Raw genomic sequence first — 27694 nt, 5'->3', positions numbered from 1 at the left:
AACTATTAACGTTAAAAAAAAAACTGGAACCTGAATACGACGTAGCCTAATTTCCCTCATTTTGTCTAAGTGGTAGTTGTACTGACAGAGATGTTCCCCCCGTGTTACTAGATAGACAATCTGAAGCACGATCACTTTACGTAGCAATCCACCAGGCGTGTGTGCAGATGACAGTGGGCAGGACTCGTGCTCCTCCCTGTTTGTATTCAGATCTCCAGCACCGGGTGCCTTTCAGGACAAACTGAATGAGACTATGCACCTTTGAAATGTTTGTACTTCTCCGAGCGTTGCATTTCAAAGTCAGAGCTCTTAGAGAGAGAGAGAGAGAGAGAGAGAGGCACGATGATTCTGTCTGGAGCCTCAACTTTAGTCTCTGTGCTCTAATGTGCATTGGTGTGGTGGGATCCACACACTGAACACAGTCACTTGCTTTCCTTGTATCATTTATTCATATAGACGATGATTGAACGACTCTACAGCGTTTGTTTCCCCACAGTTTGTATCTAATGGACGAGGTGTATGATCCATCTCTCTCAGCGATGCTCTTTGCTGCCGTCTTCATGTACGCTTTCTGTTTTCAGAACATTTCCACACCTCTAAAAAAAAAAAAACGTACTAATATCGTAGGCAGGACTTCTGTCAGCGGGACGAGAGAACCTTTAAAATAACTGTGGGAAATGGTCGTCCTCTGATTGTCGATGACCCAAAGTGGCCCGTTGTGTTCCATAGCTAATGCCAGCTGCTGCTGTCGGATCTGTTGTGGTAGGCAGACAACTGGAAACTCCAGAAATCCAGAAAACACAGAATCCGTCTCTCTGTCCATCCATCGGCTTCGGGATCTGTAGCCAATCCCAGCTGATATTGAGTGAATGGCAGTGTCCCTCACGGACAGTCAACCAGCAGGCTCACACAGAGACAGACATTCACACATTCCCAAATTGTCCAGTAGTTGTCTGGACAAAAATCATCTCCGTAAACGGAAACATCTTCGGTGAAGTTGTTGCATGACAGTTTCTTTATACATCCAGACATAGGAGGAGATAAGATGCGTTCACAAAGCAAACAGAGACTGGAGGGGCTTTTATTTTACAACATGCAACTGTTTATCTGAGAAAGTGAAAACCCTAATGCATCTGGACACCTTTTGCTTCATTGCAAACCGAAGTTTGAACGATCATGACATGAAGATAAATTCACAGTAGAATATTCTCCCTGGGGATTTTTGCACATTTGACTGACTCACTGACACTAATGTTTCCACTCCTGTTATTTTATTTTACATCTGTTTAATAAATTACTGGTGTTTTATTTTCTGCCTCAGCAGCACTAGTGATTAATTTCCTCTAACCTAATGCAGACTGCTTGTGCAGAGTCTAATCCGGTGATTTTAGAATACCAGCGTTATAATGACGTTCATGACGGGATAGAATGTGAAAGCAAGTAAATGGAAAACACTGGTTTAACCCTCACGCCTCGGTGGATTAAATGTAGCTCCTCTGTTGCACATAAGAACACGTATGTTTTTTTGTAAAGGGATAGAGTCGACGCACGAGGAGCTGATTCTTGTCGTGCTTCTCACAGCGGGAATGCGAACACTGAACACGTCGACCTTCTGTGTGATTAGGTTTTCAGGAAAGCTCAGAAAAATTGGGTCTAATGAGAAAAGCCTGCTCTGATTTTCAGAAATATCGTGAGTCAAGTTGTGGCCAGAGTTTCACAAATGTTTTTTTAAAGTAAACTTTTTGTTTACTAATATTTATAAGAAATGGAAAACTTTATGACTCAGTATGTCAACATGCTGAGAGACTTAGTGTTTCTGGTCAATCAAGATGATGAAATTATTCATCTGTCCTCTTTTATTCTAACTTTAAATCCTGGAAATGAGCCTCTGTAAGAAACTATTTTCAACTGACTAATAATATATCTCTATATCTATGATATATAGATATCGATATCTGTATCCCTATGCGCTGTTAGTAGAACTGTGTACTTTTAGATATCTGTTTTATAATTACTGAGAAGTTATACACAGTGTGATGTCACACAGACGTATTGATGACATGGCTGCGGTTGAATTTGAGAGAACAAATTGTTGCATCTGTATAAAACAGTTTTTATATAACACGTCATTACTCTAAGGTGCTGTGTTGTGGTTTTGTCGATATAGAATTTGTGGCTCTGGATATATTTTAAAGCTGTTTCCGTTGCACCTGCAGAATGATCTCAATTGCACAGGTGCAAATAAATAACAAGTAACTCCCAAATGACATTAGTTGCATTTGAACGGGTCTAACACTTTGATTTGCTGCTTCAAGTCCAACATTTCTCAGCATCTGTGACTGAAGTTAAAAATAGTGACGCTTCTTCTGAGTCAGAGTTTGATGATAAATTATTGATATGATGTGCATGGACTGAGAACTGATTCTGGCTCCTGAAACTAACTCGATGTGACTCAGCTAGATCATTTCTGCAGAGACAAGTTCAGAGAAGCTGAGACGACTCGTCATTTCGGAACTACACCGACACGCTCTGAACACAAAACCGTGATAAGACTGATGAGATATTTATTGAAAGTTGAAGTGTAGCATGGTTTACCAACACCTGAAAAGTATTGCAGTGCTCATTTAAAAAGGTAAACTACATATTTTTATTTGCATCACTGCATTAGGAGTTACAGTGTGTCATTAACTTTTATCAACTAATCATTTACGTAGATGTTTAGCAGCGTGGGGTGTGTGTGTGTGCGTGGGCGTATACCAACCGTTTTAAACTTCCGTGGTGCCAATAAGATAAGAAGCATGGCGACTGATTCAAGAAACTTCCTGCTGACCGTCCTCGGCTTGTCAACACAGCAGACGCACAAAAATAAAAATATATCATTATTTTGCATATGAAGGAGAAACAAAGTACGAGTCCGCGGACACGGACACGACGCGCAGTCAGGGAAAGATGTTCGAAACCTGCGAATTTCAAGTTTACTGGCAAGGAAATCACATGAATGATTTTAAATGACATTAAGTCCGACCCAGGATTGTTGCTCTGCGATAAAGTAGACACATGACTCACCACGCCTCCTCGGTAGTGGTGTACGTTCGGCCGAGCACATTCCCTGGTTTTCTAATCAGTCAAATTAAAATAACAGTTAATGGGAGCGGAGTCTCTCCACTGCTACAGTTTCAACATCAGATCCAGATATTTAAGGGGGGTATCATTTTATCGTCTTCGTACTTCTGATACCATGACAACACCACCCTGAGCAAGACACAAACTAGGATCAGTTATTGGAGCTCGACCCAGACATTCCTGACCAATCTGTTCTTTCTTTTTTTTTTTTTACAGCTAACTGAATAATCGTCTTAGGTTTTAGTTTTCTAACTAATTTATACCTCACAAATGTTTTGGCAGATCAGACAGCTTCGAGCTGTTTGTCAAAACTTTTTAGATGAAAAAAGGTTCCCGTAACTTTGTGTGTGTGTGTGAGTGTGTGTGTGTGTGTGTGTGTGTGTGTGTGTGTGTGTGTGTGAGCTTGTTTGTGTTGCAGTGGTGCACATGTCTACAGGACGTAGATCTGTGGCTCTCCTCTCTCTCCTTTGCAGAAACAAAGGGAATGTGCACGTGTGTCTGCATTTGTGTCTGATGTTGTCTTTAACAGTTTCCCTCTGAAGCCTTGTCAGACATGCCACGCTAAACACACACTCACACACACACACACACACACCCACACACTCCGAGAGCTTCAGAGCCATTGTTTCTCACACAGCAGGGCACAGGGTCGATTTCCAGTTGTGGAGCATTATCAGCCTCCCTGTGTCAGCTCGTGTGTGTGTGTGTGTGTGTGTGTGTGTGTGTGTGTGTGTGTGTGTGTGTGTGTGTGTGTGTGTGTGTGTGTGTGTTTTTGTGCAGACATGCTCTCAGCTGAGGGAGCTGGTTCACGGGCCGGTCAGAGCCGCCTTATTTCCTTTTAATTGACTTAAGATGGGCAAACAAGACCTCAGCAAGCACACGGTACCCATTACACTCACACACAAAAAACGCACAACGCCAAGATGCACACTAATGAAGCACACATACTGACACACACAGCCACAATTGCTCCTGCGTGTGTTAGCTACTTTACAGTTCCATCAGACTCAATGAGAGGGTTGTGTTCTCCCAGTCAGCCCTGCTGCTTTCCAGCCTCCAGCAGTTCTGCCAGAACTCATCCAGCGTTGGTCGTCGTCTTGGTCACCTGGCTGCGTAATGTCCACATGGTTTATTTACCTGTGCTTCGCTCTCAAGCTCTCAGGATCAGAGGAGCTTGTCTTGTCGCTCTGCGGCAGTGATTTAATGCCTGTGATCTCTGTGAAGCCCTTGTCACACATGGCAGATGAAATGTTGCTGGCTCTAAATCTCAGTGTCAGACAGGTTTTTTTTTTTTTTTTTTGGGCTTCAACACTTATTGCTAACAATGTGGAACATGTGGAATCGTGGTTTCTTGTTTTGTTTTAGTTCTTCGGTTTCTGTTGTTCGTTAAAAGCAGTGATTTTTTTTTACACTTCAGGCTAATTTACAGACACGATGGCAGAATGATTACAGGTCAGGCAGCGTTAGAAAACAGACACGTGAACACTTTTCCATGACTATTACAGCAGAAAGACTCAAATGTCCTTCCTATTTTAAATTAGAACTTAAATAGAACTTCTCCAGCCTTTGTATAAGGTCCAGTCCTGGTTAGTTCCCCGGATCAGATCGGCAGTATCATGAATTTCATTTGAATGTACAAGATTTTGTGTAAAGTGAGGACATAATTGTAATTTATAGGCTTTACAGGCTTTGTGGGAACTAGCAGCAGATTCACGACAGTCAGTGACGGTGTAAACTACCTTCAAGTCAACCTCCAAAATCCCTGAATGCTATATTTCCCATAATCCACTTTGACAGCTTATGGTATGCCGTTGCTGCCGGGTAAACACCCATCGTTTTCAGCTCTTACCTCCTGCACATTGTAACTCAGGCTGTTAATTACTCAAAGCTGTGTTCCCCACGTGGTTCTTGATCTGAGCTGTACCTGATTCAGCTTCCTGCTGCTGCTGCCGCTCACCAACCACAGACTGTCAACATCCACGTCCTCACTGTGCTCCGATCGGCTGCATGTCTCACTCACTTGTCCGCCCTCTCAAACCGTGGGTCTGCATGCTGACGATAAACAAGTCAAATATGTTAACAGAAGGACAAACACACACACTCTATACCACCAGCAGAGATGTGAAACCCAGCATTTTTTATTTTTTATTTCCTGTTTGTGTCTTGCAGGTTATTCCTAAAAAAACAGAAGCTCCTCGCTCTGCAAATTATCATTTCAATTTAATTTGATTTATTTATTTATTTATTTTACTTTTTTCCTCGCAAGCACACCAATCATTTTCATTGCCCCTTCATCCGTCCATCCATCCATCCATCCCTCCCTCCCTCTCTCCCTCACTACCCAGTCATTGTTTTATCATTGGTGTGAGAGAGAGAAGAGGACAGGCGAGAGGAGGAGGAGGAGGAGGAGAAGGAGGAAGAAAGGAAGATGGCCAGCTTTCTACTCTGTCTGTCTTTCTGTTTGTCTGTCTGTTCATTTCTGTCAGTGAATGGCTTCGGAAGTAGAAATCATGCAAAGCCCAAGTCAGCATGTGTTAGCTTGAAAAAAAAAAAAAAAAAATTGCTGTAATCAATAATTAATTTCTATGCAGACATTGACATTATTTCAATATAGACTAAACTGCAGCAGCAAAAAAAGAAAGGATCAGTGGTCGATCGTGCTCAGAGGCACCGTCTCTTGTGGATGAACGAAGCAGCACATTTATTAACAGCAGTCGAGTCGCCAGGGGGCGGGAGGAGAGAGCGGCGGCCTCATGACTGTCACACCAGAGACTGAGGTTCCGTCAGTGGTTTGGACAACAGACGCTCTATGATGAGTTTTGATAAAATCAATTAATAAACAAGACCGCAATATTTCCCTAAGCTTTCATAATGCTGCTGTCACTATAATGATATAGTTTAATCCTGGATATATTATTCAATATCAATAAACGTGTGACTTGCCAAATATATAAAACCACTTAACCTTGTTATGTAAGTAGAAACATATTTCAATTCACTTTCCCACAAAATGTATTCGCTGTTGCAATTTATATTTAAATAGATAAGTAGAGCACATAGCTCCATCGAGGCCCAACAGCTGCATCAGATTTCACACATTCATAGATACGTGTTCCCGAAATGTCCTTCTTTGTGTTTTGGTGGAAATCCATCCAGTTAATCTTTCTGTCTTTCAAACAAACCAACCAAGAAACCAACAGACTCAGACACAGTGGAGGTAACAATGTTCACACCTAAGGTGAAATAGCGACACAAAACAAAAAGAAGAGGTTTGTATAATTCCCTTCAAGGTGCAGTGTGTAGAATTTTGTGATATCTAGTGTTGCATGTTGCAGCTGAACACCCCTCACCTCACCCTCTCCTTCCAAACATGACGAAGAACCTGTGGCAGCTTCAGTTGTCATGAAAACTCAAAAGGTGTTTAGTTTGTTCAGTCTGGACTAATGTAAAAAACATGGCGGCCTCCGTAGAGAGGACCCCCTCCATGTAAATATAAAGTATTTAAATATAAAGTACCTTTTCTGGAGTAAAGAAAACTACAATTTATCCAATCTAGATGAGATGAACTAGTGAAAACATCATGAGGATTATTCTACATTAAATTTCTGCCGATAGTTCCCTTCCACCTGAATCTTACACACTGGAGCTTTAAACATATTCCGACACAACAATGTTTTCTTCAACCTCAACTGTCCACAAGAGGCAGGCACCACTCATATCATGAACTGTTAATGGAGGGTTGGTATCATTAAATGCCTCAGAGCTGGTAGAAGCAGAAACCCGTCATCCATCCTTAGCGATCACTCTCTCACTGCAACTTCATCATCTCGTTCATTCACCGCCTTCGAGGCTGCGGAAGCCTTCTCCCCAGTGAATCCATTGATTGTTGCGTCCTCAGCTGAGTCACCGATCTTGCACTGACAGCCCGCAGCTCTGAGTTGGCGTCAGTTCATGTCAGGTAACACGTCAACGTGTACAGAAGAGATGGACCTTTGGTTGGTTGGTGGTTTGATCCCACCAGATCCTCGAAACCCAGCCTCTGTGGCGGCACGATCCAGAGGGTTGTTAGTGCGGATCTGAAGCCTGGATGGGATTCCATCAAGAAGGACATCCGGCTTAAACAAAAAAAAAATATATATATGTCAAATCACGCGTGTAGACGGAGCCGCTGCAGTGACCTCACATGGGAGAAGAAGAGGAAGAAGAATTAAACCTAAACAGAAGCTCGACTAAAGTTCTCCCACGATGAAGATTATTCCCAAAAGAAAGTTTCTCCCCCCCCCACCCCCCCCCCCCCCCCCCCCACACTCTTTGGACGTCTGCCTCTGACGTTAAACAAGATGAACCTTGAACAGGACATTGTCAATCGCGAGACCACGACAACGGACATACCATGAGAGTGTCAGGCCTGATAAACTGTTAGAGGAATTTAATGACGTGAACAGCGGTGTTTATTTTCAGCATATACCTGAAAGATTTTTTTTTTTTAAAAACACGTCAGTCTCTAAAGTTCAAATTTTAGGTTTTGTCAAAACTAATAACAGGAGCTGTGAGTTCATTCTGTTTATCATGAATACTCACAACTATCTTAAACTAAAAGAAAAAGTGGGAGAGTCTATGAGTAACTGAACCTTTTGACTTGGTCTGTGTTTCATGTATCACCTGAGTCACTGTCTGCAGGCGTTAACAGAGCTGCTCCTGAGTCTGTGTGTTATGTATCGTATATATTGAACCGATCGAAGTCTGACAACATGATATGTCATCAATATATGAGCAATTTAAATAAATGAACAATCAGGAGTCAAGAGATCAAATCCTGGGGAAATCTTCACAGTGACACACTTCAAGAAAAATCATGGTATTGGAATTATTTGTGCGGTAATATTTCAGATTTCACTCCCAGGTCTAAATTGCTGCCTTGTAAAATGCAGTTAGCTCCCGGCCCTCTGCTTGCTGAGCGGCTCAGCTGTCCCTTCTGTGGCAGTGCGTTCTTTCCTGTGGAGCAACTCACATATTTGACGCACACCAAGCAGCATTTTGCCCCGAAGGCAGAGAAACCCGGCACTTATTATACATCCAGCTCGGGATGAGAGGGAAACGAGCGTCACACTATGAGGGAGGACGTGCACAAAGGGAGTGGGAGTGTGTCGTGTACGAGGCTCCTCTAGTGTCTCCTTCTTGTTCTCTGCAAGTAGTCAAAAGAAGAACTCGCATTTGAGACGACTCTGTAGGAGTAATGGTCTCCTCTGGTGCTTCAGCGTGACACCATGAAGTTGACAAAAAGCAGCAGAGCCATGTTCTCAATGAAATCCAGACCACATTGAGTTGTGTATCAGTATCAGTGCATCGGTCGACCAATGAAAAAACAAGAACTGGCCACATCATGACTCACTTCCAAATCATTGAATGTTCATTATGACTGAACAGACATGTCGTTTCTTTCAGTCTGATGTTTTATGCATTACGCGTCTCAACTTTGAAGCTGCACTTCTCAATATTTCATGCTGTCAGTGCGTCAGATGACTGTGTGTGATGTGAGGGGTGTCAGTAAAACGCTCGGCAGAGGTTTTTAATATCTTTCGCTCTCGCCGTGTTGGTTTTACTCCTGTGACTCCGCAGCTGCTCTCAGAAAATGATCTGATCTTTCGTCCTGATGAAGAAGTGCAGGATAACATTTGATCAAAGGGCAAAGAAGAGAGAGATGCTTCATTATATTTTAATGATTTCATTTATCACATTAGCTAAAATTTTAAACTGATATGTTTGAATTAAGTGCATTTGTTTCCATGCTTGGGTTTTAATATTCACACTGTGTGGCGTTACTCATTTCTCAGATGATTGTCGTTGTGACACAGTCTCGAGCCTCGGCCTCTTTTTCTCTATTAGAGTACGATGAACTTTAATCTAACGAAAGTGGAAAGATTTTCACAGGACGCATCCGAAATAACAGAGAAGCATTTTCTCACCATGGTTGTGCTCATATGAAAGTGTCAGTTTTTAATCCCACCGTCACTCTCGAGTTGATTTTATTCAATATTTCAGGGTTTTTTTTTTAAATCCTGTTTTGCATTTATACTTTGTCTCATGGGCTGGTTCCTCATCCCTGCATGTTTAAAGAGATTAAATAGTCTTAGTTGTCACAGTATGGGAGAGCTGACCATTTATCTCCTGTTGTTGTAGATACTCTGTGTGTCAAATAAAAAGACCGTCTGTTCGACCCCTTTGACGTCAAGTTCGACGGTTACACATTTATCCTCTCTATTAACCAGTTTGGGTCCTTAAAGCTGTGTTTTGTGTTTCTGTATTAAACCTCACGTGTAAATATTCTCTTTGCCATTTGTACTGTCTTCAGTGGAAGTTCCCATCGTGCATTAAACACTGGATGTTTTACCTGAAGCTGGAAGCTTTTAAGTATGTTCCTGAACTTTGCATACAGCCGCCCACACTCCACCATCTTTTCTCAATTTCAGCTCATTCGAACATTACAGCAAACTTGTGTGTTGTGTGTGAGGACAAAGGACAACCTCCCATCATGCCACAGTGTGTTTGTGTGTGTCAGAGCCAAGAACGGTGTTTGTGTGCCTGTGTGTTCTGTATTATTTATGCCTTTGGATGAAGGAGTGTTTGAAAGGGGTCTTTGGGGTCTTTGTTTAAACTAAATAAATAACTTCTTGTGGGATGTACACAGACGCACACATACCCAGCAGACTTACATTTTCCACTTATTTAATACAGAATATTTTTAATGTTTTATAATACATTCGCCGTACTGTCATTGTTTCTCAGATGCTGACACTTTTGCTGTCCTTCAAATATTGCACCATCCTTCTTGCCTCTCTGACGTATTTGTCATTGAACTATATGCCTAAACTAGAATTAGCTTGATTGCTTTATTTCTTTTCTCTCTGTTCTTTTTTTTGCAACTCCCCTGTTCTTTGAAGGGTCGTATGACGAGCTGAAAGAGAATACCGTCCACATTCAGTGTCCTATAAATAAAGACTTCCTTCTCGTGACACACACATTGTTCCCAAAATACCCTGATGACTATTCAAACAATCTCAAAGAGTTGGAACCTAAGCGTTCACACGAACACCTTGCAAACGGTTAGCTTTATGCTAGCAGCGACCACCACCCAGCTCTGCGAAGTTCAACTGGTAAACTGTGACACTGGCAGCGGACAAATGATTTGAACAGAGAGAGGCCTCAGAACCCGACACCCTGTGTCCCCGAGTTCACATTTCACGGCGCATAAGTTGGCATTGCTCTCCTCTCCCAATTTGAACCATTACTCTCCTCTTTGTAATCAGCTCCAACAATTATAACCTCGCAGCGTTCCTCTGATTACTGTCCGGGTGTATTTTGGACTGTTCTGGGAATCTCCCAAAAAAACTGATACCGGTCCCAGCAGAACTCTAGGTTACACACATTTACAGTAACCGGCCTGTGTGTGTGTGTGTGTGTGTGTGTGTGTGTTTGTGTGGGTTGCCGTTCGTTTGAAGTGCTCATTCCCCCCAAATTACAGTGCTGCCATAATGAAGTATTACCATGCGATTTCAAGGCAGACCAGTACAAAGAGCTTGGAAGCGTGGGAGGGTGTTTGAGAGCTGGATGCTTGAGGTGAAAGTTCAAATGGGATGTCCAAGCAAAAAGTACTGCCCAGGCAAAGTGTGCATGTGTAGGGGTGTGTGGCTATTCTTGTATTTTTATGTGTTTTATGATGCAAGTGGAGGAAAATAGCTTTTGTACGTGGTGCAGCCCCACTGTGCCAAGGCAAGTGTTTGTGTGTGTAACAGTGCGTATGACTCTGACTTGCAGTTGCGTGAGTGTCCTCCCAGTTGTGTTTCTAAATGTGTGGATCCACCAGCCAGCTGTGACAAAGCTCAGTTTGAGCTCTCACACACACACACACACACACACACACACACACTCGGAGGTGCAGGCGTCTTTGGCTGCAGGCTGTGCTGGCCTCACCTACGGCCTCCCTGCCCTGCTGAATGTTGCATGAGGCCTGGCCGACTCATGCATAGTGCATTAGCACAAACATGCCATCAGATGATATACATACTGCATTGGCACCTGTACCCGCCCTCACTAACAAGCATCCAATCCATTTTTCACCGACACATGCAGCGGGACGGCTGTTTTAGGACAGGAAGGCACACAGGGAATAGTGGGGGGGGAATAACTGTGAGTGTGTGTGCGGACATGTTTTTGTTTTTTTTTTCAGTTGGTGACGTTGAATCTTGTCATTTGTTGTCTCCCATCTGCCACGATACACTTCAGGCTTGCACGGTTTTGTTTGCTGTATTGTTATTGTCTGTATGTGTGTGTATATATATATATATATATATATATATATATATGCAGACAAACAACCATTAACAACCATTTTAGGACACATTCAAACACGCACATATTAAATGATGGATGTGCAGTGTTGATCATACAAACCCATGGGTAGTTCTCACTCAACACATGCAGCTATACGGATCATTTGTTTTCTTCATTAGCTTCTTTTATTTCCTGATTTTGGCAAACTCTCATCGACCTTGTGTCGAGCAGCAGCAGCAGAAAAGCATTTCAGTTTTTTTTAGTCATCAGCATCTGACTGAACAGAAACTTCATTTGTAATCAGGCTGCACTGTTTCTACTTAAGCCAAATGTTTTCCTTAAATTTCCCTCGTTCTTTAAACACGTAGCCACGACGTGAAGAGTTTAAGCTTTAAATATTTCTCTTCCATTCTACAGACTTAACTGCAGTGATTGTATGTGAGGCCCTGAGCTCTGCCAAGACTCATTCAAACCTGTGCCTGAACACATCCTGCATGCGTAACCACTGACATACGACTGAAGCTACCGCTGCTCTGCTGAAAGGCTTTTTTTAACTTCACCGCCTGCGTCGACACTGTGCTCTGTTTTCATGTCAGAGACAAAAACTTTTAATATCGAGATGAGGTTTCTAGATATTCCTCCTCTTTGCCTCCTTGTAGGTGTTAACTTTGACAATCTGATGGAAGCTATCCAAAAACCTCTTAATGGCGTCCATCACCACGTCCGCACTTATTTCCACACTGGAAGAAGACAAACATGCATCGTGTCACATGGAGTCAGTTCATGCTCAACTGAGTAAAACAATAGTTTTAGCTTGAACACGACCCAAACATATGACGCACAGCTGTTGAAGCTACTTGAGTCTTTCCTGCCTCCAGCTCCATCCTCACACAAGGTGCTGATAGTAGCCGTGCTGTAACTGAGGCTGTTATCAGCGAGCATCTCTCGCTCCCAGAGAGCGACCTATCCAGCTTTCTGCATTATAGCTATCATGCTAATAGCGGTGGGGCCAAGCGCCCTTTAGCAAGTCTCCCCTGCAAAGTGGAGTCTCCTAAATGAAAACCATTCCCCGCTGCCTGCTTCCCGAGCTCTGCTCAGGGACAGGAGCCGTGGGGTCAGCAGCTGGTGGAGGATATGGCAATTGTTTATGAAAAAATGCTTTCTCAAGCCCACCAAAAGCACACATTCGGGAGGGGGGAAGACCCTCTGCCCCTGAACAGCCAACAGCTGGGAAGGGTTGGGAGTAGCCTGGAGGCTGGCAAGTCATCCCCTCCCCAGTCCAGATGGGGGAGGTTAGGCTGAGGCTAGCTGCAGCCCACCCTACCCCTCCCCACTCTCCCCTCTACTTCCCAAACTTCCCATTCCCATTAAGGAGAGGCTGAAGATTGCGGAGGAAGGGAAAGGAGGAAGAAAAGCAAAAGAGCATGACTGCTCTGTTTTTCACCCCCAGCCCTCCCTCCGTCCTCAGCCTAATCAAATAAAGCAGGAAGCTTCCGAGACGGAAGAGGAGTGTTTATTGATATTTGCGTGAGCTCCTTCACCCCCTGTCCCGTCCCTGGTGTTTATTTTCTGTCCACCACTTTTGAAAATTCTGATATTGTCAATGTTTTCGGCTCATATACATTCCTAACTGAATGTTTAAAAAGTACTGAGGCAAAGAGGTTATGCTTCTTTCAGCTTCTTACAATATACCATTATCTTAAATTGAGCCTCTGGGAAATTACACACCAGCTCGACATCTGTTGCAAAGTGGCTACGACCAGTCCATTTATTGTAATAAAAGGGTGTCGTATGAAATGAAACTGCCCTAAATAAGAATTGATTACCCTCTCCATCTATATCACTGGTTCAGCAGAGAGGCTTCCACGCTGCTCACACCAGAGCCAAGAACAGCCTGTTGAGAGTATTGTGTTACCACTGCTCAAACCTTCAGTGCTCGAAAAGTTGAAATTGCATCTTCAGAAGTCGCTCGTAGCAACAACTCAGAAGCGTCCGATCGGTGGAAAACCGCTGAAAACAGGACGGAGATCTTAATGCAGAACAGTTCCAAGAGAAAACCTTCAGCATCCAGAATCAGATTACCCTGAGATTGTCTCCTGCATTTAATATCAGTAGAAGTCCTCAATTGAAATTGAAAGTGATTAGGGCCGTACTTAGCTGTTTGTCTCACATGTTGTTAGCGTTTGACCAACACTGAAATAATAAACATTGCGGCTGAGTGTGGTTGAGTGCGAACCCAACCCCCCGACACTTCCTATGTAAGTGCATGGTCTCCGGCAAGATTCAGACTTTTATAAGTCCACGTAAAAACCCAAGAATAACCACTGAGCAGTCTGACTGATGTAAAAATCATCTGGACAGGCAAAAGGAAACCATGCTCATTTTAACGCATCGTCTTTTTTCACACTCTGTTTTGTCGTGATATGTGGTGTTGAGACAGATTGTAGGTTTACGATGCCAAAGTCGGATGTCAGTTTTTTTTTTTTTCCAGCGTCCAGCAGTCATCTCTTCAACCCTTGTAAAACCAGTTTGGCAGAGCTCGGAGGATCTGGTGATTGAATGGCACGGTGGTGAGAAGTTGCCTTGAGTAACAAAGGGAAACTTTTTCTTGAACTGCCTCTGTGAGAGCCTGTCTTGTTATTTTCAATGGTTCTTTTGTTAGAGGTCATTGAGAGGCAACCGCTTCATTTCCCCTCAAGCCATCCGTGTGTGTGTGTGTGTGAGTGTGTGTGTGTGTGTGCGTGTGCTGCTGCTCTCTGACATATCACTCGTCATGCCATTGTGTGTGTGTGTGTCTGTTTGAGTGTTTGTGGAAAGAGCGCAGTAATCCAAGTCCTATACCTGCAGCCCTGTGGGCCTGCTGACTTCTCCCTTAAGGTCAGAACTCATGACCTCTGGGGTCCAGAGCAGATCAGTGTCCAGGGGTGCTGTTGTCTTTCTCCTGCAGCCATCCCAAGCACACACACACACACACACACACACATATATATATAAGATCTCTTCTCCTTCTTACTTTTGGTGTGTGAAATGAAAAGAGTCATCCCACCAAAGAAGTGCACACAGTGTGATTTATCATCTGATCGATGTGACGTCATGTTTGAGAGAAATACTCGAGACGTGAAGTAAAAAAAAAGCCTCTAAACGCAAATTTTCTTTGAAAGTGAATTTAATTACAGGTTTAATCGAATATTTAAAATAACAAGGACGAGCGAAGGGAAGAAAATGAAATAATGACAGAAACAAACGATAATAGAGGACGCACACACGAGCACACACGTCACACGGATGAACATTAGTAGGATGTAATTGTGAGGTAATGGAGGTTGTAGGGGTGACAGGTGAAAGGTTAGGGGTGTGTGTGTTTGAGAGGCGTGTGTGTGTGTGTGTGTGTAAAGCAAAGTCATTCAAGCCTTTGTTAAAAACATCAGGGTCACTGCTTTGCTTCAGAAATAAACACAGGCGTTTCAGGCAACGCTAAGAACACACACTCACTTTGGCAATCTGGACATCACTTCATATTAACTCCAAACAGCCTCTCCTAAACCTCATCAGTGTGTCACTTCACAACACACACACACACACACACACACACACGGACACAGGTGTAATTCTACCCCTCCAGGTTTCCCCCTAAAGCCTGCACTCCTGCGATCCCGTCACCTATTAACATATGTAAGAGTGACAAGGTCTCACCTTTAATGAGAAAAGCCAGGCCGCCCTGTGAGTGCATTAGCCTTCAGCCATGTTGAATTAGACGCAGCACAGCCCTGCACTTTCTTCCACTGCCGTCCACGACTCAGTGTTCTGGAGACGGCTGCTGCAGCCGCCGCTTCAACTAAGATGCCAGATACGAAGTAGACGTTCTCCTTTCAGTCACTTAAAATTCAGTCTTTCGTTGAACCGTTAATTAGAAATTTGATGTGTAAGTCGATATAAGTTGTGAGTTTGAGACGTTCAAACTTTTATCAATATCAAAGATTCTTGTCCTGTTAAAAAAAACAATAAAAGTCAAGGACCTCAAGAAAGTTTTTTTTTTAAATTTCAATAGTTTCATAACCGGATTAAACTTTTGAGTTAGGTGACGTCAGAGTAACCGCCCACACGGGACGCACTGAAGTAAAGCGAATGCGCCCGCAACGAGGCAGTGATCATCTCGTCCCTTTCATTGGTCGACCGGTGGTCAACACCACACCTGGCTTTCTATTGGTTGGAGACTTTTGACACAAAACATTCCAAGCGCGCAGGATAAATCCAAGAGCAGACGATTCACGAGCGCACAGAAAGCAGCCCGAGTGCGGAGAAGAGCTGAAGCTGGAGCTCAGGAAGGAGTTCTGGAGATGGAACAATATATCTGAGCGCAAGCGCACACTTTGAGTAGAAGCAGAGCAAATTTAAGTGCATACAGCAGCTATGTGAGTGCAAGAGCAGGGTTTTAATGAAAAGTAATGCACATTCTGAACATTAATTCAACAAGTCATGCTCCTAAACTGAAAGACCACGCTCTTGATTAACGATAGGAAAAAAAAAAAAAAACTCCATAACATGTCGTCTGTGCCATCAGTTTTTTTTTTTTTAATCCATAGTAAAGTTTTAAGTTTGTAGAAATGATCACAGGTCAGGTGACGTCCCATTGAAGACATGTCAGGAGGAGATCCCTGTTTGTTTCCTGTCGAGACCCAAAGTCACAGTTTCCTTTATCCGTCGCCGTTCCACCGCGTTAACTTTCTGATAGTAACCATGACAACAGAGGTCTTTTAATCTTAATGAAGTACTTGTCTGAACCGCAGTCTTTTCCTGAACCTAACCAAACCATGTTTATAATTGTAACCATGACGACCATGTTGTCAGGAGGCAACGCTAACGCTAACAACAAATAACCTATATGGTCGTTCAGGTTGAAGAACACGTACCTCTCTGTAACATTCTGTGTTAACAACGTTAACCAACGTCTCACACTGTTCAAATCTTCCATTTCAAAGCGAGTGATGAAGTTAGTCGAAGGTGAGAAAGTAAAGTGACAACACTGAATCCGATCGATCTGCAGTCGTCTCGGTAACATCACACTGTCACTGATCATCGTTGTATTATGTCACATTCTGTTTAACATATTTGGAAATTTGAATTACATTAAAATGTTAGCTGTCACAAGTACCATGAAGCAATTTCATGGCAGGACAAAATTGAATTGCCTTAATCGAAGACGTCTGCTGAGGCCAGTCCTGTCTATATTGCCGACATACTGTAGTTGATCATTTTCCAGTCTGAGGCTGCTGCAGACTCAAGCTTCTGTCTTGCAGAACATAAATCATCGTTTAGACCCAAAAAGTCTGATTGAAAGTCCAGACAGGAATCATGAGGTTTGCCGTTGGCAAGGAGAGAACTCCAAACAAGACACAATTCTAATTAATGCTCGTTATCACTTGGGATCACATTCATGTCTTCTCAGAAACTGTATCAACAAAAACAAATAAAAAGAAAAGAAAGGATGTGAACACAGCTTCTTCCTTTATCTTTTATCTAAGCATGTCACTCATAGTTTGTGCCCTAACTCTGTAAAAGAGTATTGCTTTGAGTACTATGTCATGCCTTTTTTTTAAATATATTTATACTTCTAGTTTCCTTTACTTTAATTAAAAATTAAACCAATTTGCATTCTTTTTCAGAATAAATGTCACCAGCCGTACAACCACGATCAGACGTGATAATGAGTTATGAACAAACTGTGTTAGATTATGAAAACGTTCCCTCGTCGTCTGTTTGTGTTTGAGCTGGACTCATTCTCTCTTCTCCGGTCACCGATGTGTCTCCAGTGATCAGCTGACAAGCATTATAACCATATTACTGAATCAAACAGAGAATATATGGTCTGCTTGAGTACAGCATTAAATCAAATAGTCTCCATTACAAGTAAAACTACAGAGCTTGTACTTGAGTATAATAGAGATAGAGTCTTATACTTGTGTTACTTTGTAAAACTACACAAGTATAACCAACAAAAAACACGTGAAGCACCATGTAGTCTTGTATTATATTATAATCTCGGTATCTTTGACTCCGCTACACTTACATTCACTCCATTACATGTACAGCTGTAGTCACATTGAATCATCAAACAAGAAAAACAGATTTGAATATTTTATGCAAAGAATCACATCTTTAATTTAGTTGTGTTAATGTTGTGACTTATTCAAAGCCGGTGTGTGCCTGGGCTTCCACCGAGGAGTCGCTGACTCTGTAACTTCATTTCTGTAACAGTTCCAATTAATCAGAACACAAACAAAAACAAATCTGAGAACCAGGACTCTGTTTTTTGTTTTTCACTTCTTTCCTGCTCGATCGATCGTCCCCGCGTCACTCACTCTTATCTTGTGACTCTTTGAGGGAACCCGCTGGACTGAACTCTCAGCGCCGTGTGGAGACAGAGCCGGTGAACAAACCACGGCCCACAAAACGAAAACAGGGAAGGAAAATGAAAGTGGCATCTTTCACACTATCGAGAACAATATTCTGAGATGAGCTGTTCTCGTCCTGACAGCACAACGCTGCCGTGTGCAGCACAGACCTGCTCCCCTTGTCTCACATGTGATTCTGTCGTGTGATTAAATCCCTCATGTTGCAAGTGCACGCACACTTTCTTTTTAAAACTGATTGGTCAACAGATTTCTGTTATTTTCGATTTCAAGGAATCCACGAGACTGTGATTTGAACTTGAGAAGTGGTGCATCGCCACATTTCTGTTGTGGTTTCACTCTGAAGCTCTCTAACGTGGGCGTGATAATGATTTGTTGCCTTGGTTGTGAGTCTTGTGTCATGTTTATTGTGAGAGTAGGCTCGAGTGATGTGCTGTTAATTTACCAGAGAAAATAATTCAGGCTCATAATTCGAACGACTGCTGAAAAGGAGCCGCGACCTTCTCTCGCTGATCTTTACAACGTTCTCAAGGTCAGTGTTGAAATATAACCTCTCCCAGTCGACGTCAAACTTTACACCCGACATGAAACAGTTGGTCATTTGATTATTTGAATTTTTGATCATCATATTATTATTGTGTAGATATTCTGTGGGTTGTGTGTTCTATTCTTTTACAGCAGTTTATGTTGAGATGTTTGTGATGCTGCTCTGTTTGTGGTTCGGCTCAGGTTGTAGGTTCCAGGTAGGTAGTGGTGAAGGGGGGGGGGGGGGGGTTGGCAGCTTGTTGTGAGGCTGCAGGTTTTTCTAGTTTTAGTCTCGTTGTATTTCTCAGGGATCTTTTAGTTTTTTATGTTCTCATACTTTTTTTGTTGAATAAAATGCAAAAATCTTTTCTTCAGCGTTGCTTAAACAGAATCCTCGACCCCATCTGGGGATGACGGAGCTCCACTTGTAGAGAAACTCATACTGTACATGTTAATTAATGTACGTTAACAGTGAGGACCAATGCAAAAGTCTGAGTACATGCGTGTAATCATCCCCCCACCCCCCCCACCCCCCCACCCCCCCATTGCTGTCATTTTCTTGATTAAATCCCTGAGAGAGATGCAAAGCATGCAAGTGTGTGTGTGTGTGTGTGTGTGTGTGTGTGTGTGTGTGTGTGTGTGTGTGTCTGAGTCTGAGAGAGAGAGAGAGAATCAGCCTGTAAACAGACACCTATGAGCAGCTGGGCACTTGGCTCCAGCACAACTCCCTCACAGAGAGGAGAGGAACTGTTGACCTCCACACACACACACACACACACACACACACACACACACACACACACACACCCAGACCAAGCATGCATGCACCAACAAGCGGTACATCGCCACACACAGACACACAAACATCCATAAACACACAGATTCACTTGACAGCACACTCTCACACAAACACATTTCCCTCTGCTCCCACAGGAGACAGACGCTGCCATGTTTACTGCCGTGCCGGAAACTTTCACAGGAAGGAGCGAGAGACCAGCACCTATCATTCCCTCTCTCACTCGCTCTCCTTCTCTCTCCGCTCCCTTCCAAACGTTTTGTTTTTTTTCGGACATCTCTACATCAACACTTTGGTCGGTTTATTTGTCCAAGGCAACAGCTCAGCAAGTTTTATTGCTCTCCGAATCTAAATCAGGAGGGGGCGAAGGGGACAGATTTCCGGATGAACACGCCAGTGGACACACTCAGGAGAATGTAAACCGGGCTTGGAGCATAAGTGATAACAAATAAGAGATGTGCTCTAGCTGTGAGCCGTACACTCCAAATGTTTTTGTTTTTGCTCTGAAGGACACAGAGGAGTCTGGCTGGAGCTTCAGCCAGGAAAACACTCCAGAAGCTTCCAAACACTGTCGTCCACTCTGTCTCTCCCTCAAGAGGCGGCTTGTCCCGGCCTTCACACACTCAGGAGGAGGCTTCTTTCTTTTTTTTTTCTTTCTCTGGGGTAATTCAGTGGATCTGATGATTCGCTGTGAAGAGAGCAGGAAGAATGGAATGGTTCCCTGGGGCCAGAGGAACGAATCATTTCCTCCATTCGACAAATAATAACAAGTGTAGTTTTATGAATTAACTGGCCCTCAAAACCTCTCACGTTACATCGCTGCTGCTCCTGGTATTTAAAGTAAATGAATACAAGGACACAAGAATTTTCCAGGACATGTATAAGACGCTAGGTCTAAATGTCTCAGAGCCCCAATGGACACACTGAAAAATGGACAATGCTCATTATAATAGTTATAAATTATGTTTGAGACATTCACTCTGTGCACAGTAGTTTATTCATCACAGGGTGACTCATAATAAAATAAAGTATTATTAATATTATAAAACTTTCAACATTACCTCCACAATTTGACCCATGAAATGAAAATACTCTGCTGTAGATAATAATTTGTGACTCAGATGTTTTTGTTTCCTCTTCTCCTTCATTAGAGAATTTTTAAATCCAATATTTTTTTTTTAAATAATTGCGGACACAAGATGTCTCTCACTTCCAAGTTTCTGCATCACTGAATGATTTGTTTCCAAAGCAGTTATAACGTCACATATCCTGTCATCAGTACTTTCTAAATTTAAGGAAGAGAACTTGTTAATATGTCCAGTGCGCCCCCATGCTCCTCGCACACAGTATTTCAGTGTGGGGATGTTGTTGATGGAGGTTTCTGTTTAAAAGTTAAAAGTTTTCTGATTTAAAATTCTCTAATCTTTTAGATTCAGGGGTCAAACCTCAGCTCGTCCTCATGTTTAATAACCAACACTGAGCGGTCGCTGTGCGGGGGCAGGCCTGGTTCACACCGTACACGATTCATCTTGGTTTCATCTCTTTTCATCATGTTAAAATATTTCTTGTTTTTAATTAAGTCACTGAGGAAAGACTTTGTTTTCATGCTATAGCAGCAAAGCTCTTCACACACCAAGTCTATTATATCTGAAATAGTGTTTATTTAATCCCAGTATAAATATCATCAGAGCACAGAATGTCAAACCTTTATCTGATCTGAAAAACTTTGCAAGGTGTCGCTCATTTTAAATCCTAATAGAAAACAAGAGTCTTCTCTCTCTAACGACGAACTGAGTAAGACGTCCTCGTGTTTGTTTGATGATCAAAACAACTTATTGTTGCCATTTATGATCAGGGACAGATTCAAGAGGCGGATTTTTATTTTTTTTTAAACTATGAGTCAAGCTCCAAAAACACTGGGACCTGTATTTCCCACGATGCAAATGGGTGGGATCTCTGATGACTGATACTTGCCAGTGCCTCCACACCTCCAGTTGTAATGCAGTGAATGTTTTCAGCTCTTCAGTCCAGCTACAGACGACCTTCAGAATCGTCTGTGATTAACAGACTGAACTCTTTACATAGAAGAGTCAGGTGGTTAAAAACACATTAACACTGCACACACACACACACACACACACACACGTCAGTGAGATTGTCTTCTGTGTAGTATTGTGTTTCAGATCCAAATAGGTTTTGTTCTATGTTTAAAACATCGAGCCTCATCTGCAGTTATCGTTCATTCTAAATATTTTCATAATTAATTTTTCCTGCCTCCTAATGCTTGTGATCCATCACGTTACACAATGCGAGTAATCTTAGCCAAGTGTTAACAGATAGACAACAGCCTTTCTCAGTCCCCGGCTGGACAGTAAATATTTGGACACTGGGGGTGATACAGGCTCAATGCACAGTGAGGAGGAACTTGAACTTTTAGGTCTCCCACGCTGGACTTCAGAGTCTGAGCCCGGGAGGGGAGGGGGGGGGCGAGGGCTGGGGACAGGCCACCACACATGGCTGATCACACCCATGCAAACACACACACACACACACACACACACACACACACACACTTCAGGTGCAAACATGTATTTTGCAAATAAACTTCTTCTTTATTGAGAATAATTAAACACACTGTCAGATGGAGTTAGATTATCGTCAGTAGTAAAGTTAGAGAAGCAGAAATACTAAAATTAATATCACCTTCTGTCCAGTGGCTGTAACTCAGTGCTGTGGTGTGACATCTGTCTCCTACCTACAATCAAACATGAACCAGAATGAGTACAGTGAATATTGCACTGTCCTTTGTGTTGTCATCTCCGGTGTGTAACCTCTGACTCCTGCTGTACCTTGACTAAACCACGAGCTGGTTTTGTTGTTGCTGAGTTTGTTGGTGAAAGCTTTTCCTTTCCCCGCTGGTGTTTCTCAGCTCCCTACTGTCTATGATTTTATCTGTGGCGCATCTGTAGCGTGATATAAATCACGTGTGATGTTCTACGTCATCATGCCTCAGAGTTCAGGGGTCACGCATCCTGTGCATTCATCAGTTCGTCGTGGTTAAGGTGGCCTACTTCTAAACACTGTCATGTGATCATCTGTTCATGAAGCTATCGTTGGCGACAACCTGACCCACTGCAAATCTCCCGGCACCTCCTGATTAGCCTCCCCTGGCCTGGCTGCCGTAGAGACCGATACTGAATGCATCTTGGTGTATTGATATAAAATATTAGAAGTTCATCTACTTATAAATTATTTTGTACGATTAACCATTAATTATGTTTGTATGCTTTATTTTACTAAATGGATTAAACTAACTGAGTCAACTGTTAATTAATTAATCCAGATATAATGTCTGGTTTGGTTAAAATCAAGTTAAACCAAAGGTAATCGCGATACACAATAATAATTACTAGAATATTGGTGTAGAATCCATTAAAGATTCTCGCTCACTACGAAAATTAGATTATACACTGGAGGAAAGCCTCTTCTCTACCGTTGAAGCTGCAGGATTTACCTTTTCATTTGTTTCTTACGTTCAAACGTTAATAGAGAATTGAGGTCAAGTGTTACTTCGACGTAACGCGCTGGCTTCTGGGACATTTGTGTACCAGGAACAACGTGATCTCATATAGGTTCATTGACATCTCCGTGACCCTTAATGCACAACACACTCGCTGCCTCTCCTTTTGTGTGAACCAGTGCTCTGGCAGTGTCGGGGAGGGGGGATTGCTCCAGGGCCAGGGTGAACTTCCTGTTAAGGTGTAAGGGATAAACAAAGAGAGGGATGCTGGGAAAGGGCGCGGCCGTGTGAGGAGATGAGAGTCTGAGCCCAGCTTAGACATCCTCCTTTCAGAGGCTCCTGACATCCCTACCGGCTATCATATTCTCCATAGCCTTAACACAAAACACTCTCTCTCACACACTTTTTTTTCTCGCTCCTCTGCGTGTCCCCTGTTCCAACCCTGAGCGCTGCTTTTATGGAGAGCAGTTATCGGACCGCTTGTAAAAGCCTCTATCCTTTTCATTCTCTCCGGCTTCAGCGTGCATCAAAAGCAGAGGCTGTTTAACAGCACTGCAGGCCCCTGTGGGTCAGTGCAGAGGACGGGCTGGCCGAGCGCGGAGGCTCATCCTGCCCTGTATTTTAATAAACAGTTTGGATTCTCATGGCGGAGGACAGTGATATTATGAGGTCTCGGAAACAGGAGTAAAATGTCCTGTGACTCTGTCGCTGTGTGTTGGTTCGGACTCTTAAAGCAGCCTGGTGTGTGTCCTCGTGCAGCCTCCAGAGTAAAGACCGTTCCTCTGAAAGATGGAACGAGAGCAGCGGCACAGAGCGAACTGTTTGACTTTGACACGACAGGATGCTGTTCGTTCCCCGTTCGCTGCTGAACGCCGTTGTTGGGTCACCTGATCGCTAACATGACCTCAACCATCAGATTTGATCGTCTGAACTGAACCAGACCTCACAGAGATGGTAGAGCACACGCTGCTCTTAGGAATGGTTTTTGTGTGGTACACATATTGTAGGTTTCTATACGCTTGAATGTTTCCGAATCAGCAGCGTTGGAAACATTTACAAAAGACGTTTAACTTTCTCACAAAAACAAAAATATCAGTTGCTTTCCCATGTTTTTATTGCTTTCCACCATTAATGCAACATTATTATTCTACGATACAACAGAGGGGACAGATAAAAACATTTAATACATATTGTCTCGTATTTGATTAAACATCTGTCCAGAGATCAAGAATAGGATCTGATGACTTCTTCTACGTGTGCATGATGTGTTGGATTCACATTCAGTGTGTAATATCTAAAGACAGAAGCTGTTTTCAGACGTGTCTTTGAGACGTACAGATTAAATGTATAATGAATTCATCAGCTTGGTGATGAAGCAGAGATGAACCATCAACTCCTGAACTAACCGTGTTTTTACTTTCCTTTTTTTTTTTTTTCATGTGGTGTTGTCTTCATGGCTCGGTGTTGTGGTGATACAGGTGAGTGCTGCTCGTCCAACTTCATAATGAACCACACAGTGTTCTCTCTCTCTCTCTCTCTCTCTCTCTCTCTCTCTCTCGATTGCACACTCCCTCGCTCGGCCCCTCCTCAGTTTCTGTGTCGGGCCTTCAACACTCCCACCGAGGGACCCTCCATTCTGTCCCGACACCCTGTCATTATTTTAATCAAATGCAATTACCACCACTCTGAGGACAATTGAGTTTTGTTGACTGCCCTTTTTCTGTAACCCCTTGTCCCTGCCTCAGCCCCCCCCCCCCCCTTCCCCCAGCCCACCACAACACACATACGCAACAACTGTCCAAGACAAGAATTAAAAGTCAAGCAGGCATGTGGGCCAGAAGGGACGGGGAGGGTCAGGGATTGAAAACACACATTGTACTGAGGGAGGGGGCTTGTATCGTTGCAGGGGTGGAGAATTTGATTGAAGTGTTAAGGGAGACTTGTGTTTGGCTGGCCTGTCAGGGCCCTGTGTATCACCCGGGCCTTCTTTTGGTTGGGAAGTGGGCGAGGCTGGGTGTAGGGGGTTAAAAGACCGTGTGAGGCCTGTGTGGGATGAGGTGTTGAACTGACCACCTTTTGTGCCGAAGTCAAATAAGACGCCTTTGTCCTCGTCCCTCTTATTATATTTGCATGACTGCAAAATATGATTGCAGATCTTTTTAGAATAAAAGGAAGATCGGTAAAGGGCAGAGGGTGGTTGTGTCTGTGTGTATGTGTATGAAGGGAGGGGGGGGGCGGCGTTCAGCTGCTGAATAGCCTCCTGTGTAGTAATCAGCAGGCTGTGCCCCCCAGGATGGGGGAAGGAGACTGGGATAAAGACTGTAAGTGTTCTGAAGACGTGACCACCACACCACCGCTTCTTTTGCCTTGGGGGCACGAGGAAAGACTTCACAGATCTGTCATCTGCCAGACACAGAACCCCTTCCCCTCACACACACACACACACACACACACACAAAAACACACACACACAAACACACACACACACACATACACACCCCTGTTCCTCTCCCAGCAATCCTCAGGATTCCTTCTTGTAACTTTGGGTGACCTCCACCTCAGACTAGACACACAATAACCTAGCAGATCCCTCAGCAGCCCCCTCCTCGTGTGAGAGGACTTAGCCGGTGTCTCAGAAACTTATGACTCGCCTTCAGGTAGACTGCAAGTATTTGTAACAGAGAAAGAGGTCAGGTTAGAAGCTAAGGAGGAGTCAGAGGATGCTCGCCCCCCCACAATGTACTCCAACAAGAAGGCAATATATATACAAGACACACCAACAGGGTGGGGGAATTCCTCATGCATGGCTACTAACCAAACATGAAATGTTTATGTTGTCTGTGTGTGGGAGGGTGTGTGGATATGCACACTGGAGAAAAACAAGGGACAGGGTTGACTCCGATCTGCGTGCGGTGCCTCCCACCACTTCATGTATTCTTGCATCACGGAGTGGCGGGGCAGAGCGGCTGCCAGCCCCTGACCAAAGATACGGGCATTGAACAGGACAAGACATTAACATTTCACCAGCACCTTTCCTCTCCTTCTTCTTTTTCTCACCCTCTCTCTCCTCTCTTTTGACATGGTGCTGGCATTCCCCAGAGCCGTAGCACACTCACAGTGCGCTGGGGGAAGTGCCACAAGCCAGCGGCAGAGCCACACAGTGATGGGAGATGGAGCAAAGTGAGCTGAAGAGAGGTATCTCAGCAGCAGAAATTGTGCAGGATTCATGTGGTAGGAGAGCCCTGGGCGGCCTGCTCTCACCCCGGGCACAGCCTTCCAACATGCTCTCTCTCTCTCTCTCTCCGACTCCCTTTCACACGTTCATTGTAATGAACTGCACAGAAAGGTTCTCCTGAAATGACTTTTCAGTTTTGCAGAAGTTGTGTTTGTCTGCTCTGTTTCCGTATTGTCAGTGGCATCATAATAACAGTTCCTGGGGCTCCCGCTGTCTGTGTTGCTTTGGTTTGTATTGTTAGGGTGTAATTTACATGTGATGATGGAGGGGAAATGAGTTGAAGTGGAATTTTAATGAAAGTCATTAGATTCAAGTTACCTCCCTCTGGGAGAATTTTCCTTTTTTCCTTTAAGAGCCTGTGCTGCAAAGTGTTGGGGATGGTGGTGTTGACAGTGTTCAAAGAATAAAATCTCCAGTCTGAGCTACAATAATGTTACAGGGGCTCTCAAATAACAGGGTCTCTGTTGTGCTTACTTCATTTCAGTTGGTTTCTTAATAAAAGACTAGCAGTGGTTCAGGCCAGAAATAGTGTGTACTCTCCCCAGCCCTGACCGATGGCACTGTTTACTCTAAGCACGACATTAACACCCAGGGTACATATGTTAAGAGTCCTCACAAAGTACAGTGTGCGGTCAGAGCGAGGGATTTGTTCAAATTAGGCTCTTAAAGATCATGTAGCATAAGTGGAAACAAATGTGTATGCCTCTGCCATGTTATTCTTCCGATGCTCAGCCAAAGCTCTTGGTTTCAGGAACAGGTCGTGTGTCAATTGCTGAGTAAAAGGCAGAAAAAGATGAAAATCTTTATTCTTGTCCAGAGCTCCAGGTCCATCACCACACTCTCTTTATGAGACACCTCAAGTGTTTGGAGAAGGCCGGCTCTGAAGGCCTCAATAATTCAGCCTCTGAGAGTAAGTAGGAGGGCAAAGTTATGCCTTATGCGCAATGTCCATTGAGTCGTCTGGTATACATGGTAATGAATGGTGGTCAGAGAAACAGTGTCCTGTATCAAAGAGCTGAGCTAACACGCCTTTCTCACGGAGTCGGAGAAGTGGCCCTTTGTCACAGCGGACGCCTGCTATCGACTCCCAGCATCTCGCAAAATATGCCCCATTGTTGGTGAAGGCCAACTCCGTTTACAACTCTCAACCGACAGCATTCCTGCAGTCAGCAGCACCAACCCCTCCTCCTGTGACTTCCAAGACTGTTGGCAATGGAATAAAATTACTTCCCCTCCTCGTCATCGAGTATAATATTTTAGCTTTGTTGTACTTTGTAAAGAAAAAATAATAATTCTTCAGTATTGTACTCTTTTGTGACCTCGGCCTGTTTTAGATTTACACTTCTGAATATACTTCCGTTTGTATTTGAGGTGAGATGTGTTGTTAGGTGGCCCTGACTGTTGCATTGTGTCGTTGTTATTTTTAGTCTGAAGCCTCGGACTATAGAAAAACATAGATATGTAATGTTTTCTGGAGACACCGCTGGGTGTTCTGAAGCTTAGAGTTTGATTTTGCATTACAATGTCAGCTCAGCCATTTGCTGGTGCCAGAAATCCAAAGTGCGCTCCATGGAGCTGTGGTGTGACGGACGAGCAGCTAACGCCAACAGTTTTCAGTGAAATTACCCAGGGACTGCCGAGTAACAGTTGAGATTCTGGGTTAATGAAAGAATCTTTTTTTCAGCCTTGTCAGTAGTCACAACATTTTCAGAGCCAGCATCTAGTTCCACTTGGAGAAACTCTGTCCTAAGACT

The 27694-nt window shown here is 43.5% G+C and overlaps 1 protein-coding gene across 4 annotated transcripts in view; it reads left to right on the top strand.

Moving 5' to 3' along the window:
* The window catches only part of bcas3 (BCAS3 microtubule associated cell migration factor), a 258376-nt gene that overhangs the window by 139202 nt on the left and 91480 nt on the right, over positions 1–27694 (top strand). The window contains exon 24 of one of the 4 annotated variants that reach the window (XM_069533990.1): positions 5293–7412. The exons of the other annotated variants lie outside the window; for them this stretch is intronic. Coding sequence (XP_069390091.1) covers positions 5293–5303 — 11 coding nt within the window. The 3' untranslated portion in view covers positions 5304–7412. Of the gene's footprint in view, positions 1–5292; positions 7413–27694 lie in introns of those variants that run through there. 4 annotated transcript variants of the gene reach the window in all.

This window comes from Paralichthys olivaceus, chromosome 11, assembly GCF_024713975.1.
Source record: "Paralichthys olivaceus isolate ysfri-2021 chromosome 11, ASM2471397v2, whole genome shotgun sequence".
NCBI classification, from domain to species: Eukaryota; Metazoa; Chordata; class Actinopteri; order Pleuronectiformes; family Paralichthyidae; genus Paralichthys; species Paralichthys olivaceus.
Note: the sequence above shows the minus strand (reverse complement) of the source record. Positions and strands in the feature narration are given on the sequence as shown.